We start from the raw sequence: 12,416 nt of genomic DNA on the forward strand, positions 1-12,416 counted from the left end.
AAGTAATGGCATCAACTGCATGGTCATAGCTTTTGCCCATTCCAGTGGATTGCTTCAAATGCTCAAAGACTGAAAAAAATTGATGATGATAATGTTTGATTATAAACTAGTTTGCAGCCTATTTGTTCTCTGTCCAGATGTGCCCAATTCCTGTTGTCATCCTTGGAAGCACATGGGTGCACAAACAGCAAGAGGGAACCCTCTGAGCAGCTCTTCACTTTCTCTGAGTTTTGGATCCATGCCAGTCTGTTTCGGGAAGAGCATTCCGTGACCCAGCGGGAGAGTCCCTCAAGCACCGTTGTTACCAAGTGGCACATGGAGCTCCTGAGCCATTCTGGCACAGGGTGAGGCTCCCAGCTGGGATCACAGGGGGCACACAGCCCACCAGGCCCCATGCACAGCCCACAACACTTGAGCAGCTGGTGCTGGCAGGGCAGTGAAGGCTGCTGGTACTTTTGGGACCTCACTAGAGGCAAAGCTTTCCACTGCCCATATAACACTTCAGTAATTCCAGAGAAGTGGACTCAGGGGGGTGGGATTTAGGTACAGTATCCTTTCAGAGCCCGGGCTTATACCAATAATCCATTTACATTTCATTTTCCATGAACCAGGGAGACTCCAGTAGAGCTAAATAGGTATAGTGAATACTGTATGCTATTATTACTGGAAAAGCTCTTCTCTTTTAAAGAGGTTGTATCACACAGGGAATACCTCAGCTCTCCTCTTTGGAGTACAGCTTCTAAATAAATATATAAAATAAAGAAGCCTAAAGCCCACGTCAAAACTCTATCCACACACACAGATAATTTGAAATCACTCTCCGGAAAGTGGAAAGCTGTAACTGCACAATAATGTAGCAGTCTTTCTATATTAGACCCAGGCAGCCACTGCCTTTCAACTCAGGCCAGCACAAGAGCTTCCCTGTCAAGCAGCTGTTTTGCTCACACCTCCTGAGGCTTTACCCACCTGTAAGCTCCTAGTGACAAGACCCCCCCATTTTTACATGTTTACACAGCATCACTATGAAGTTCAGAGAAAGATCTGTCAGGTGCTATCATGGTATCATCATAAGTAAGAGAGGATCAGTGAAAGCATATTATCCAAGTCAGCTGCAAGGAACTTTCATTATGTAAGGTTACTACTTTGCCTTTTGCCTGTCTTCCAAGTAACAGCCTGGCAGTCAGAAAAACTTTTCACATGCAAGTCAATTAAAAATTCAGAGGCCATGCCATTTGAGCCGAAAGTTGATTTTCAGTAAGGTAAATTGAACCACATTGAAAAACTCACAAACAGAAAAAAGGCTGTGAAAACAAAAATCCTTTTCTTTGTGATGTAGACACGTTGTGATAAAGCTGTGACTTATGTCCTGTTTTAAGAGACTCATTAAACAGTGAAAGTTCACTGATGAGTGCCAGAGAAGTAAAGTCAGGTGAAATACCCCAAGCCGCCAGACAAAATTATTTTCTCTGAACCTTTGAGGAAAATCAATTTTTCCAACAAAAACCCTTTAAGTGATCTGATACTTGGTGTGAAAATAGCTAACACTGCACATTGACAGCGATCCCCTCCCTGAGCCCCGTCACTACCCCAGGATGTTACCGTAACAAGGAGAAGAAAACACAGGCAAAAATCCACAAACCCAAACATGTCAGAAGGCAGGTATTTTCCCAGCTCAGACTCCTGAGGTGACAGGCAGAATTCAGAAGCAGGAGTGTCGGAGCAGGCACCGCAGTCAGAGGTGGCTCATTGCACTCTGCCGCTGATCCTGGCACAGGGCTCCAAATGAAAATCAAAGCAATACATCTCTTTTCAAAACAAAGAAAGAGGGAAAAAAAAAATCTCATTCTCTGAGTACCTTTGATTCCTGGCTGGTAGTTGATGCTGGAGAGGGGGGCTGCTCTGTGCTCTCCACTTCATTCTCTTTCTCCACACTGTCCACGCTGACTTCAGTCGTGCTGCTCGGAGGAATCATTTTACCTCTAAAACACCGCTACTATCAGGGAAAAAAAAAAGCTACAGATGGTTCTTGCTTCTTTTCATTTAGCGTCCTCTTTCTTCTCTGCTCTTCTAGAGCAAATGAACTCCGATCGCTTGGTTTCACTATATTTGCCAGACTAGAATTCTCTGGATTTTCTTTTTTTTCCCCCTTCTCCTCCTCCTCCTTCCCCTCCTTCCTCCCTCCCCTTTCCTATGCGATTGTGCTGCGAGGGAGTAAGTTATCGATGGTTCCGTAGGTCAGTTGTGTGCCTGCTTTTCCCCGATACTCCTCCCCTCCATATGAAGCCTGGAGGTGTGGAGCAGCGTCGTGACGGCCAGCCCCACAATCAGAGGGGAAGCAGTAAACCCAAGCCACAAGCACACAGACAGACACACACACACACACAGACACACACACACGCACGGCACTGGAGGGAGGAGTTGTATTTCCAATGCTGTGAATAGCTCTGGAGGAGCATGTGCTGTCATAGTAGTGAAAGAAAGTAACGCGTGCATGCACATGCACACACACACACACACAGAACCAGGCAGTGTATATGAGATTTGGAAGCATTTTACCTTTTAACAGACTGGTGAAAACAGAGTTGAAGGGTATCCTTATATTCTTTCATGTCTTTCACTGAAGAAAAGGAAGCCCAGCAAAAGGGTTCTAGAAAAAGAAGAGGAAAATTACTCTTTTTCCTTGTCCCAGAGAAAATTATTTAAAATCCTAGTTATTCAGTGTCTCTAAGGCTCCCACCTTGCCCACATCCCAAACTTGCTAGCAAATGACAAGACAGAGTCAGGGGAGAGTAACCTGTGGATCCACGTGTTCCTTGCTCCCCTCCCAGGCAGGGAAGCCCCGCTCTGAGGCATGCACACGCAATCTGGGTCATCTGGAGCTCCCACTATCATGCACATACTATACCTGTAGGTTGTCATAGTGATAACACTCCATCAGGCAGCAGCAGAGCAGAGGCAGCCATTGGGAAGAGCCTGTTGGCTTCCCCCAGTGCCGTCATTCCGGAGGATGCAGCACCTGAAGTCATGCTTGGGTCTGCAGTACTGCTGGCAGAAGGTCAGCGTGACTTTGCTGTCTGCCTCAGATTGCTTTATATTGCTTGAGGTTTTGCCTCTGATTTAAATCTGCTGCAAAGGTGCTTGTCAGCTCTCTTCCCTGCTGAATTGAGGTCTGTATTGTGAAAGGTTGAATGGATCTGCTTCCCACCAGATACGCTTTGCTGAGCGGGTGCCACTCCATATGGCTGGTGGAGATGACTCTTTCATTTAAAGAAAACAGAAAAAAGCAACCCAAATATCTTTCTAATAGCAATCCTGGAAAGTGAGAAGGAAAAAAATAGTTGTTTAGTGGATCTGTGCAGGTGTTTGGAGGTGATTTGATCAGATGTAAGTCAGAGGTGATCTTTAGTACCTTGTAGCTCTGGGAGAGGACACCGGATTCCCCTCTGGACCCATCCCTTAGACACACAATTGCTACTTGGAGCTGCCTTGCAGGCCCCCTTCACCTCAAATAATCAGTGTGTGAAAGTGAAAGCAAGTTTACAAGATAGTAGGGGTTATACAGATGAAAGCCAGAGCAGAAATTGCCCTGCAGCCTCTGTATTCTTAATAACTATGCAGAAGTCAGAAAAAAAAAAAATCAGCTTCTCTTTGAATCCCCAGTGAATCTTCAGGACTAGAACTTAGATGGGGAAAAGGTCTTTATGTTTTTGAAACAGAGCATATAAGATACCAAAATCCTTAGCAGACAATAAAGATGAAATGCTGCAATGCTATTTGTACAGCTGCTTCAGAGCAAAAGAGTGTCTTAAGGGTCTGGCAGTAGAACCTATTATTTGGCCTGTAGTCACTAACATGATTACAGGGATCAAAACGAGAACACTGTTTGCTCTTGAGGCAGTGGCAGTAACAACAGAGATTGAAGCAAGGAAATACACAGCTCAGAGGGGCAGATTTGGCAGGTAAGTAGAAGAATTTATTTCCAAGGGCTTGCTTTCTAAAATGCAGCAGTGTCTTAGACCATCCCCTTCAGTGCTGGAGGAATTCTCCAGGTGCAAAGGTAATTTCTTCACTGAGCAAGTAAGATTTGGGCTTTGCAGTAAAATCATCCTCTTAGCAATGAGCAGTGACTCATTAGAGCCACAGTTTTGGAGAATTAGGGCAGCTGTGGGCAACGGAGATCTTGGCAGGGCAACAGCAATTGAAGGCTCCAGCCCTGGCAGTTGCATCCTTCCCTGATGGTCCAGCCTAGAACAGCCAAGCTATGGCCAGCACATGGGGTCTGCCCCCTGCAAGAACTGTTCTGAGTGCCCAGCAACCTGACAGGTGAGAATCATAAAACTGAATTCTGCCTGGTTCCCCACAAGTGTTGTGATCTGCTCTTTCCTGCTAAGAGGCTCAAAAACATCTTGTGAACTTGCAGGTTACATTTGAAATGGGTGTGGAGTGGCTGGTTAATAGTTAATTCTCAGAATGTTGTATAATCCTGCACACATTTTGTATGAAGAGCTTGTAACGTCATGATTGTGTAAGTGACTATCATACCACTCTTTACTTCAATTGTTTTACCAAATTAGTACTAACACCGGCTGCACTCCTTCTCTTCCCCCAATTACTCACTTGTCAACCACGATGGATTTGTCAGTTTCTTGACAATTAGCTTGGGAAAGATGAGTCAAACCTAAAATTTTACCAAAAATGCAAAAAGGAAAGGAAACTGGATTTGTTACATTTTTATTTCCTTCCACGGGAGCTGTCTATGGAAGATCTAATATACAGTATAACAAAACCGACTGATCAAGTTAGAGGAAACAACATCTCTCACCCACACTTCACTCCTGAGAAGTTGGACTTGTGATTACTGCCGATCAGTCTCTACGTGGAGGTGCTCAGAGGAAATGGGAGCACTGCAGCACTGTGCTAAACAAGAGGAAACTGAACAGCTTCTGTAGTGTAGAGAGGAGTGTGGATTTCTGGAGTGGGGAAAAGCAATTTGGATGAATAAAACATGAGTGCCAATTCCCAGCCCCCAGCTGAAGTTGTTTGGCTGTGTAAAGGCTGTTGTGTGTTGCCTGGAGTCTCTGCCAAGCATTCCTGATGCTGGCTGCACGGCTGCCGTGGTCTGACGTTGGCTGCATGGGTGCCATGTCTTGTCTGCCCTCCTTCACTCCCACTCTCTGGTCCCACACACGAAGGTGACAGGGTGTGGTGTGGCACAGCCCTCTGTGCTGGGCAGCAGCTCTTCCTAAGCTCTGGCTGAAGCCAGCCTGATAAGAGCATCCCCAAGACTCCTGACTCCAGGAATACATAAATACACACTTGCTGTTCTGCTGAGTCCTACCTGCTGGAGACCTCCAAAGTGGCAAGATTAGGCTGGTGGGATCTGGCCCATGCTATGGTTTTTGCTTCCTTTTTTTTTTTCTTTTTTGATATAGACATTCCTTTGAAATATTTGAACACCTCTTTGCCAATTATATACATGCACAGTGCTGTATTTCACTAAAGGAGTGATAAGAAATCAGTACTTACCAAATATTTTATTTCTGTTTAGACTCCCATGTTAGTAGAGAAAAGATAACAAGGAAAAAGGGAAGAGGGAGATATAATTGTCAGTATTCAGAGCTTTGTGCATGAAACATCCCATGCTTCTGAGCTAAGAGGGTCTAAAGGAGCACATAGAAATGATATTGCTTGTAGGTGGCACTGGTTCAAATTACTATGTGCCACTCTCTAGAAATTTACAAAGATTTACAAAGTGAGCAATCAGTCTGGTTGCTGCAGTCTGGATTCCTCTAAAGCAGACTCTTGAAAGAAATCGGAATCAAGTCCACAGAGTCCAGCTTCCAAGAGGATGCAGACTGAGAGCCACAGAAACCATCAGACACACAAAAAAAATGTTGTCCTAGTAGCACTTGCAGTGAAACTTGATCAGCCTCACCTCAAGCCCCTCAGTCCAATTTGTGAGCATTCCAGGTGAGAAGTCATTGTGTTTCTTTGTCAAATAGAAACTGACAACAGGACACACTGTGCCATCTCTGATGAGAATTTTACTTTTGGCATGGTGCTTTTGGCCAGATGTACGGGTTGATATCTTTACTGGACCCTTCTCTCAAACATCTGCTTCACCCACAGCTGGCTACTAGACTGCAAGGACCATCGCTCAGAGTATCCTTCTGTGTTTCCAAGTGACAGGCTAGCGGGCTCTCCTCTCCAGCAAACATTGTATCCGCAAAGAAAACAAGATTAAAATAGTATCACGTGGCTGGGGTTTTTGTTTATAATCACTCATCCCTTGTTTGCTTACTATACAATCTTGGCAGTTCATTGAGCAGCTAACATACTAAAAAATCCCTGTGGATTCTGCTTATCTAAATGCCATCTGAGGGCTACAATCATCAGCTCATCAAGCTGGAAGCAAAAGCTGGTCAATGCTCTGAAAGCATTCCCAGTACTAATGGAACACTGGTGGCCTGCATTTTGACTAAATAATCTCAAAGTATTTTTTAGAGGTAAAGTATTAAGCCTCCCACTGCTCCAGGGAGTGTAGCAAATGAGTAAGTGTGGAGGAAGCCAAACCAACAGATTTGTGCTTGTACTTAAGGGGGAAAAAAACCAGAACCTCTGCCTAAGTATTAATTTCAAAGCCCTCTTTCTCTCCATCCACATCAATGCCACAGGGAGTGATGAAGAGATCACACTGCATCTTGGGCAACTTGAATATTTCTTTCAGGGAGGTCATGATGAGATTGAAACACTGCTACACAGACATCTAGACCAGGAAAATGAAGAGTGCTGCATCCTCTTGCGACAGCGAGAAATGTTTGAGAAGGGGAGAAGAGGATGTAATTATAAAAGGTGGAATTTAGCCAAGATACAGCATGTAATATGTTCAGTCTTACAAAGCATGGCAATACCTTTAAATAACCAGCGACAGTCCCGACCTGATTTTACTTCTCTGCTGGCAATAAGATTCCTTCTCACTTTTTATAGGAATGCGATATAAAAAGAAGAATCAGTAGCAACATTTCCTGCAACGCACAGATGCTCCTAGAAATTCCTGCCTTTTAATAGCCATTTACTGATTTGGTCCCGTATGACTGTTAACAGGAATGACCTGAACCAATTCAATGTGTTGCTGAAGTGCTGATTTAGCCATGTGCTAAATCCTTTCAGGGTATGTCACAAAAAAATTTAAGGGATAAAGAATTATGATAAATAACATAATCTCCTCTATTCTTTTGAGACTGTGCTTCACTTCTACTTCCTTGGATAGTCATTAAGACTCTTCCAGGTGACTCTCAGTAGCAGTCATAATGGCCTCACATAATTATACCATCTCAGTCAGGCCTGTGTCTCTTTTATCCTCAACATTTTCCAGGATATGGTGGGAGGAAGGATCAACAGGGTAACCATGGTGGATCTCAATCTTTTTTTTAAGGAAGGTTTTTGATAGAACGGGGATTCAATCACTTCTTTCTTCCCTTGACCTTTCTTGACCTGAATTGCTCCTTAAATTCCTTTGTCTGGATGTTAGCTTTTCCAGGCATGAGCTGGGTATTACAGCTTACAGAGCTTTACTGGATTTGTTTCAGGTTCCTGTTCTTTCCATTTACTCTGGTACTGAATACCGTCATCATGAGCTATTTCTTAACTAATGTCAGTGAAAATGCATTGAGAGCAATGTTTTGCTTAGACTGTAAATAGAATCCAAAATAAGATCTGGCAAACATTCCCAGCATAACCGGTGGTGAACACAAGGATGTGTTCCATATATATGGTTTGCTGCTTTTTTTTTTTTTTGAGATATCTTACGGGTATGCACCAATTTTTAACAGGCTGTGCATGCACAATATTTCCTGTCTTAGGTAGTTACAGCATGCTTGTCACTGTAATATTTAGGCACAAACATGCATGGTGAATGCAAAATGAACCTCACTGTTGACTGCAAACCTGCAACTGCTGTACTAATGTATTTTGCTTTGGAAGAAAAATATATTTCTCATTGTTCTAAAAGGGCACTTTTCTACAGGGTTTTTAGAACTCAGTAGTGCACAGCAAATCTTTTAAATCCCTTTGGACATTAGAGAATGAAAAGCTTTGTAGAAATAGAAATTATTATCAAGATTAACATTTCACTCTATCAGATTAGTGCATGTGTCAACTGGAATAGAAGTGTGTATGATGAGGGTTGCCTGCAATTATGTAATTCAGTATAAAGATCTATCACAGCTCTCAAACAAGAATCAAGAAAGTAATTGTTCAGCTCTTTATAAATTGGATGAAAAAGTGAACACGTTGAAGACCAAATATATTCAGTTTATTCCTTGATCATTGATAAGAAGTAAAATTTAAAAGATATTGCTGGTAGCTGGGCTGTTAGGTCTCCACATATTTACCAATTCAAAAGAGAAATGGAAATAAAATTTTAATTGAGCAAAAAGTAAACTTAAAAAACACTGCAAGAGGTTATCTATAATGATTTAAATTGTTTTGAAACAATATAAAGTCTTAGAGCTCAGTGAAAAATTATAATAGGAAGGTAAATTTGTCTTAATAAAGACTATCACAATCCTATGAGCCTATGAAATGTACCATTTTATAGTATTCAGGTTAATTTGCATAGAAAAAATCAGATCTTACTATTAAGAATACAAGCAGTATTTAAACCACTAAGCATTGCAGCTGAGAACCTTTAAAACCTGGTTTCTTCATAGAAATAACACCTACTTTTATGTTGCTTCATTTCATACAGTTGTTTTATCTGTGATGACTGATGTCCATTTGAAATCTCAACACAGAGCATCCTGGACTCACTGCTTCTTTTGAGAGTTACAGATCACAGCCCCTTATTATTCAAAGGGATCAAGCTCAGCTACAAGAGCAAATGATTTTACTAGCAAAGATATTGAAGATTTTAGGAGTGCAAATGTCATAAAGGAGGAGAAATAAATGAAAAATGAGGGGGAAACTGTACAAAGTATGAGTGCCTTTACCTTCCTCATTCATAACTATTTTTTTTTCATTGGAATCAAGAAAGAATCACTCAAGGTTTCCTTATGAACCTAAAGTTTCCTTATAAACATAAGGTTTACTTATAAACATGTTAGTCATACCACCTGCTGTAAAACTACTCAATAACTGTCATTCTGATGTCTCAGAATCTGTCTGAATTCTTCAGGCAGAATGGGACTGCACGCCGGACACGGTAAGAGCTGGATCTTTCCTGCTGTTTCCATGGAAAGGGTATCTCAAATTCACATGGCTAATCACTGAGGTCTATGATTTCAGACTTTGAATAAGCTGGGTACTGAAGTATGTTGGAGACATATTAATGTAATTGGTCAAAATGATTTTGTTAAGATAACTGAGACAGCTAAAGTTAATTAATAATGATTTAGGTAATGTATCTCTATAATTTTAAAATTCCATTTTCATTTTGTAGTCCACAACAATTATGTGTCTTATTAGCCTCTTTACCTGGACCATGAGGAAAGAAAAGACTACTGAGCAATGATCATCAGGATGGTTAAAATTTAGCCAAAAGCACAACAAGCAGAACTGAGTGCTGGTGGTTGGACATATGTAAACGCAGTAGTCCAAAAATTAAAGAAAGCAGAAGTTTGTAGCAGGAGGGATACCCATAATCTCCTAATGCAAGGGATTGTTTCAAACTAGGGCATTCCTCTGGAATGCCAGATACAAGGAAATCCAGCTAACTCTGAAGTCCACATTCAACATTTAAGAGATGAGACATTAGGGAAAGATAATTTCTGTCAGAAAAAGACTTGATTCACAGGAAAATATGAAAAGTAAAGTTCTGGCAATCAAGCTGAGATAGAGAGGAGGTCTCTGTCACAAAGGGATGTGATCAGCCCTCCGATATGAACTTCTGCAAACATAGAAAATTTGTATGTAAATTGTGAGCTCTTCAAGATAGGTATTGTTCCAATTTGAGCATGTGCAGAAACTAGCAGATAGTTGGGGATTCTGTCTGGTCCTAAATATTGCAGGAAAAATTGGATCTTTTAAAAATGGATATGTTCAATCCCAGTGGCACTGTAAATCTAAGTTGTGCAATAAAATGATTGTGTTCAAAAATTTTATCACCAAAAATTTTCCCTTTCCTGCTCCCCTCCTCTCAGTTTGTTATGATAAACACAGTGCTGTTCTGCACTGACCACTAGAAACTGGAGGAAGAAGTATAAAACCATATTTCTTTTTAGAAACAAAGCAGTGCTGTTTTCAAACCTGATACCTTAAGCAAAGACATTGAAGTAAAAAAGGTGGAATCTAAAGAGTAACTATATATACACACACTTCCACATATGCTCACATGCTGCATACTTAGCACAGTAGTGGCTTCATGTATTGCAGACATGTTGAAAGATAAGGAATTATGCTCAGGAGAGATGGGGGAAAGAAATCACTGCACTAGGAACTCCATACATCAAAAGTAGTACTGTACAGGATTATCTGATTTAGAAAAAAAAATCTGCTCTGTATTTGTTGACCCTCTAATGTGAGCTTCGTGTAGATAATCTGTTTTTATCTTCCACATAGAAAAGCAAAGTATATAGGGTAATGTGAATGATATGCTTTAACTGCAGAGTTGGTAAAGGTTTTGAATTTTCTGTGATCTATTTTTTTAATCTATTGCACCCAGTGGAATTATAAGGACACTTGGAATGTGTCTTAACAGCCATTTCTCCATGAACTGTAATACACTGTTGTCAGATCATTCTGGGATTTTTCAAAAATGCTTAATGGACCTTTCTCTTATGCCACAGAAGTGAAACCTGCTTCCTGTGGCCTAGACCAAAAAGCTGGATCATAATCAAGCACTCAGCTGAAAATCCTAACACCAGTTTGGTCTAAAACACTTTCAGCCTATTTTTCAGGCTTTTATTATTTTAATATGGTTTTCTTTGGTTTTGGTGGGTTTGTTTGTTTGTTTGTTTGTTTTTTTGTTGTTGGTTTGGTGGGGTTTTTTAAAATTATTCTTATTATTATTCACCTAAGAATTCTTCCCGGACCCCATGCTCAGAAGCAAAAAGATGTAATATGCTGCTGACTCCCCTCACCTCATAGCCATATTTTTTACTCCTTAAAAAATGTGGAGAGAAAGTTTTATTTTAGTGAACCAAAACATCTAAAGGCAGAAAATTGTAAGTAGCATAAAAGAGATGGTAACAAGCAGCTGAAAACATTTTTTCCAGTCCTTTATTGTCAGGTGGTGTTTATTTAGCAGTTGGTAAATAGGCTATTAAAAAGTCTTGAGGACAATTTTGCAAAAGACGTAAATGACACTCAAGTCCTGAACTTTGGTTAACAACAGACAGATAAAGCTAATATTTTAGTTTAAAGAGAACACATCTCCCTCTCACCCAGAGAGGCACATTTTGAAAATTACTGTAAAAGCATCTGTGACAGTTGTAAGAAACATCTCTGAGCAATACAGCTTTGCCCATGAAGTTTCAGTCCTATTATTCTATTGACATGGGGACTCATTCAGATTCGACTATATATAAAAAAAAAAGAGGTTGAAAAAGTCTTATCTTAAAAGGAAATGTTGAGGATGCATGCAAAATCCTGGGGCCACAGAAATCAGTAAAAGGCCCCAGGATTTCATCCTTTCAAACAAATTGAAGTGGTTCCAGTTAAGCATGTCTGCTGCTATCTGTGGGAATAAAATTGTTCCAAAAAAACAGGTCATAACAGTTATCTGGCAAACAGATCAGACAGTGCTATTATAGCCAGCATGCAAGCCATTTTCCCTGTTAATTATATGCGTCTAATGTCAGAGATCTAATTATCCAAGAAAAATTAAAATTCCTAAAAGAGCACAGAACTGAAAAAAAACTGGAATACAGCCAAACATCCCTGAAGTTTTAACTTATTGAAATGTTAGCCAGAGAGATCAACATCAATTCTGATAATGCTTTAACTATGTTGTGGGTTTTTTCCAAATGGAATGAAAAATAGAAAAAAAAACCCTTGGATTTATCACTCTCTAGTGCTTACTTCTTTTTAGTGCCTTTTGTACCATTGATTGTACCAAATTATGCCAATTACTTTTTTTTTTTCCTATCATTGTGAGAGAAGCATTTCCTGAAACATACAAATTTATTTTGTCAAACAGTTTTAAACCAGTGTTCACTTTATCTCTGAGAAGACCACTCAAAAATTCCCAAAGGCATGGAAGAATACAAATAACTGCTCTGTGGAAAAGTTAAGGTCATCAATTTTGATTAATATTTTAAATAGAAATTAAAGTTTAGGTGAAATTTCTTCCTGAAAGCATAAGTTTTCTCTGAATAGATGTCCAGCTTGTTTCATGAAATGAGTTAGATATTCTGATGATGAGTATTACTTCTCCCCATCTTCTGCCTGGAGGCTCCCTGGGCCAAGGACCAGGCCTC

The 12,416-nt window shown here is 40.6% G+C and overlaps 1 protein-coding gene across 1 annotated transcript in view; it reads right to left on the minus strand.

Moving 5' to 3' along the window:
• The window catches only part of STAC (SH3 and cysteine rich domain), a 72,467-nt gene extending 69,655 nt beyond the window's left edge, over positions 1-2,812 (minus strand). Inside the window, exons 1-3 of the mRNA XM_036406800.1 lie at positions 2,795-2,812; positions 2,557-2,647; positions 1,856-1,993 (exon numbers count right to left, since the gene is read on the minus strand). Of these exons, the coding sequence (XP_036262693.1) occupies positions 1,856-1,972 (117 nt within the window). The 5' untranslated portion in view covers positions 1,973-1,993; positions 2,557-2,647; positions 2,795-2,812. The remainder of the gene's footprint in view (positions 1-1,855; positions 1,994-2,556; positions 2,648-2,794) is intronic.
• Positions 2,813-12,416: the final 9,604 nt, after the last annotated feature.

This window comes from Molothrus ater, chromosome 1 (assembly GCF_012460135.2).
Source record: "Molothrus ater isolate BHLD 08-10-18 breed brown headed cowbird chromosome 1, BPBGC_Mater_1.1, whole genome shotgun sequence".
In the NCBI taxonomy this organism is placed as follows: domain Eukaryota; kingdom Metazoa; phylum Chordata; class Aves; order Passeriformes; family Icteridae; genus Molothrus; species Molothrus ater.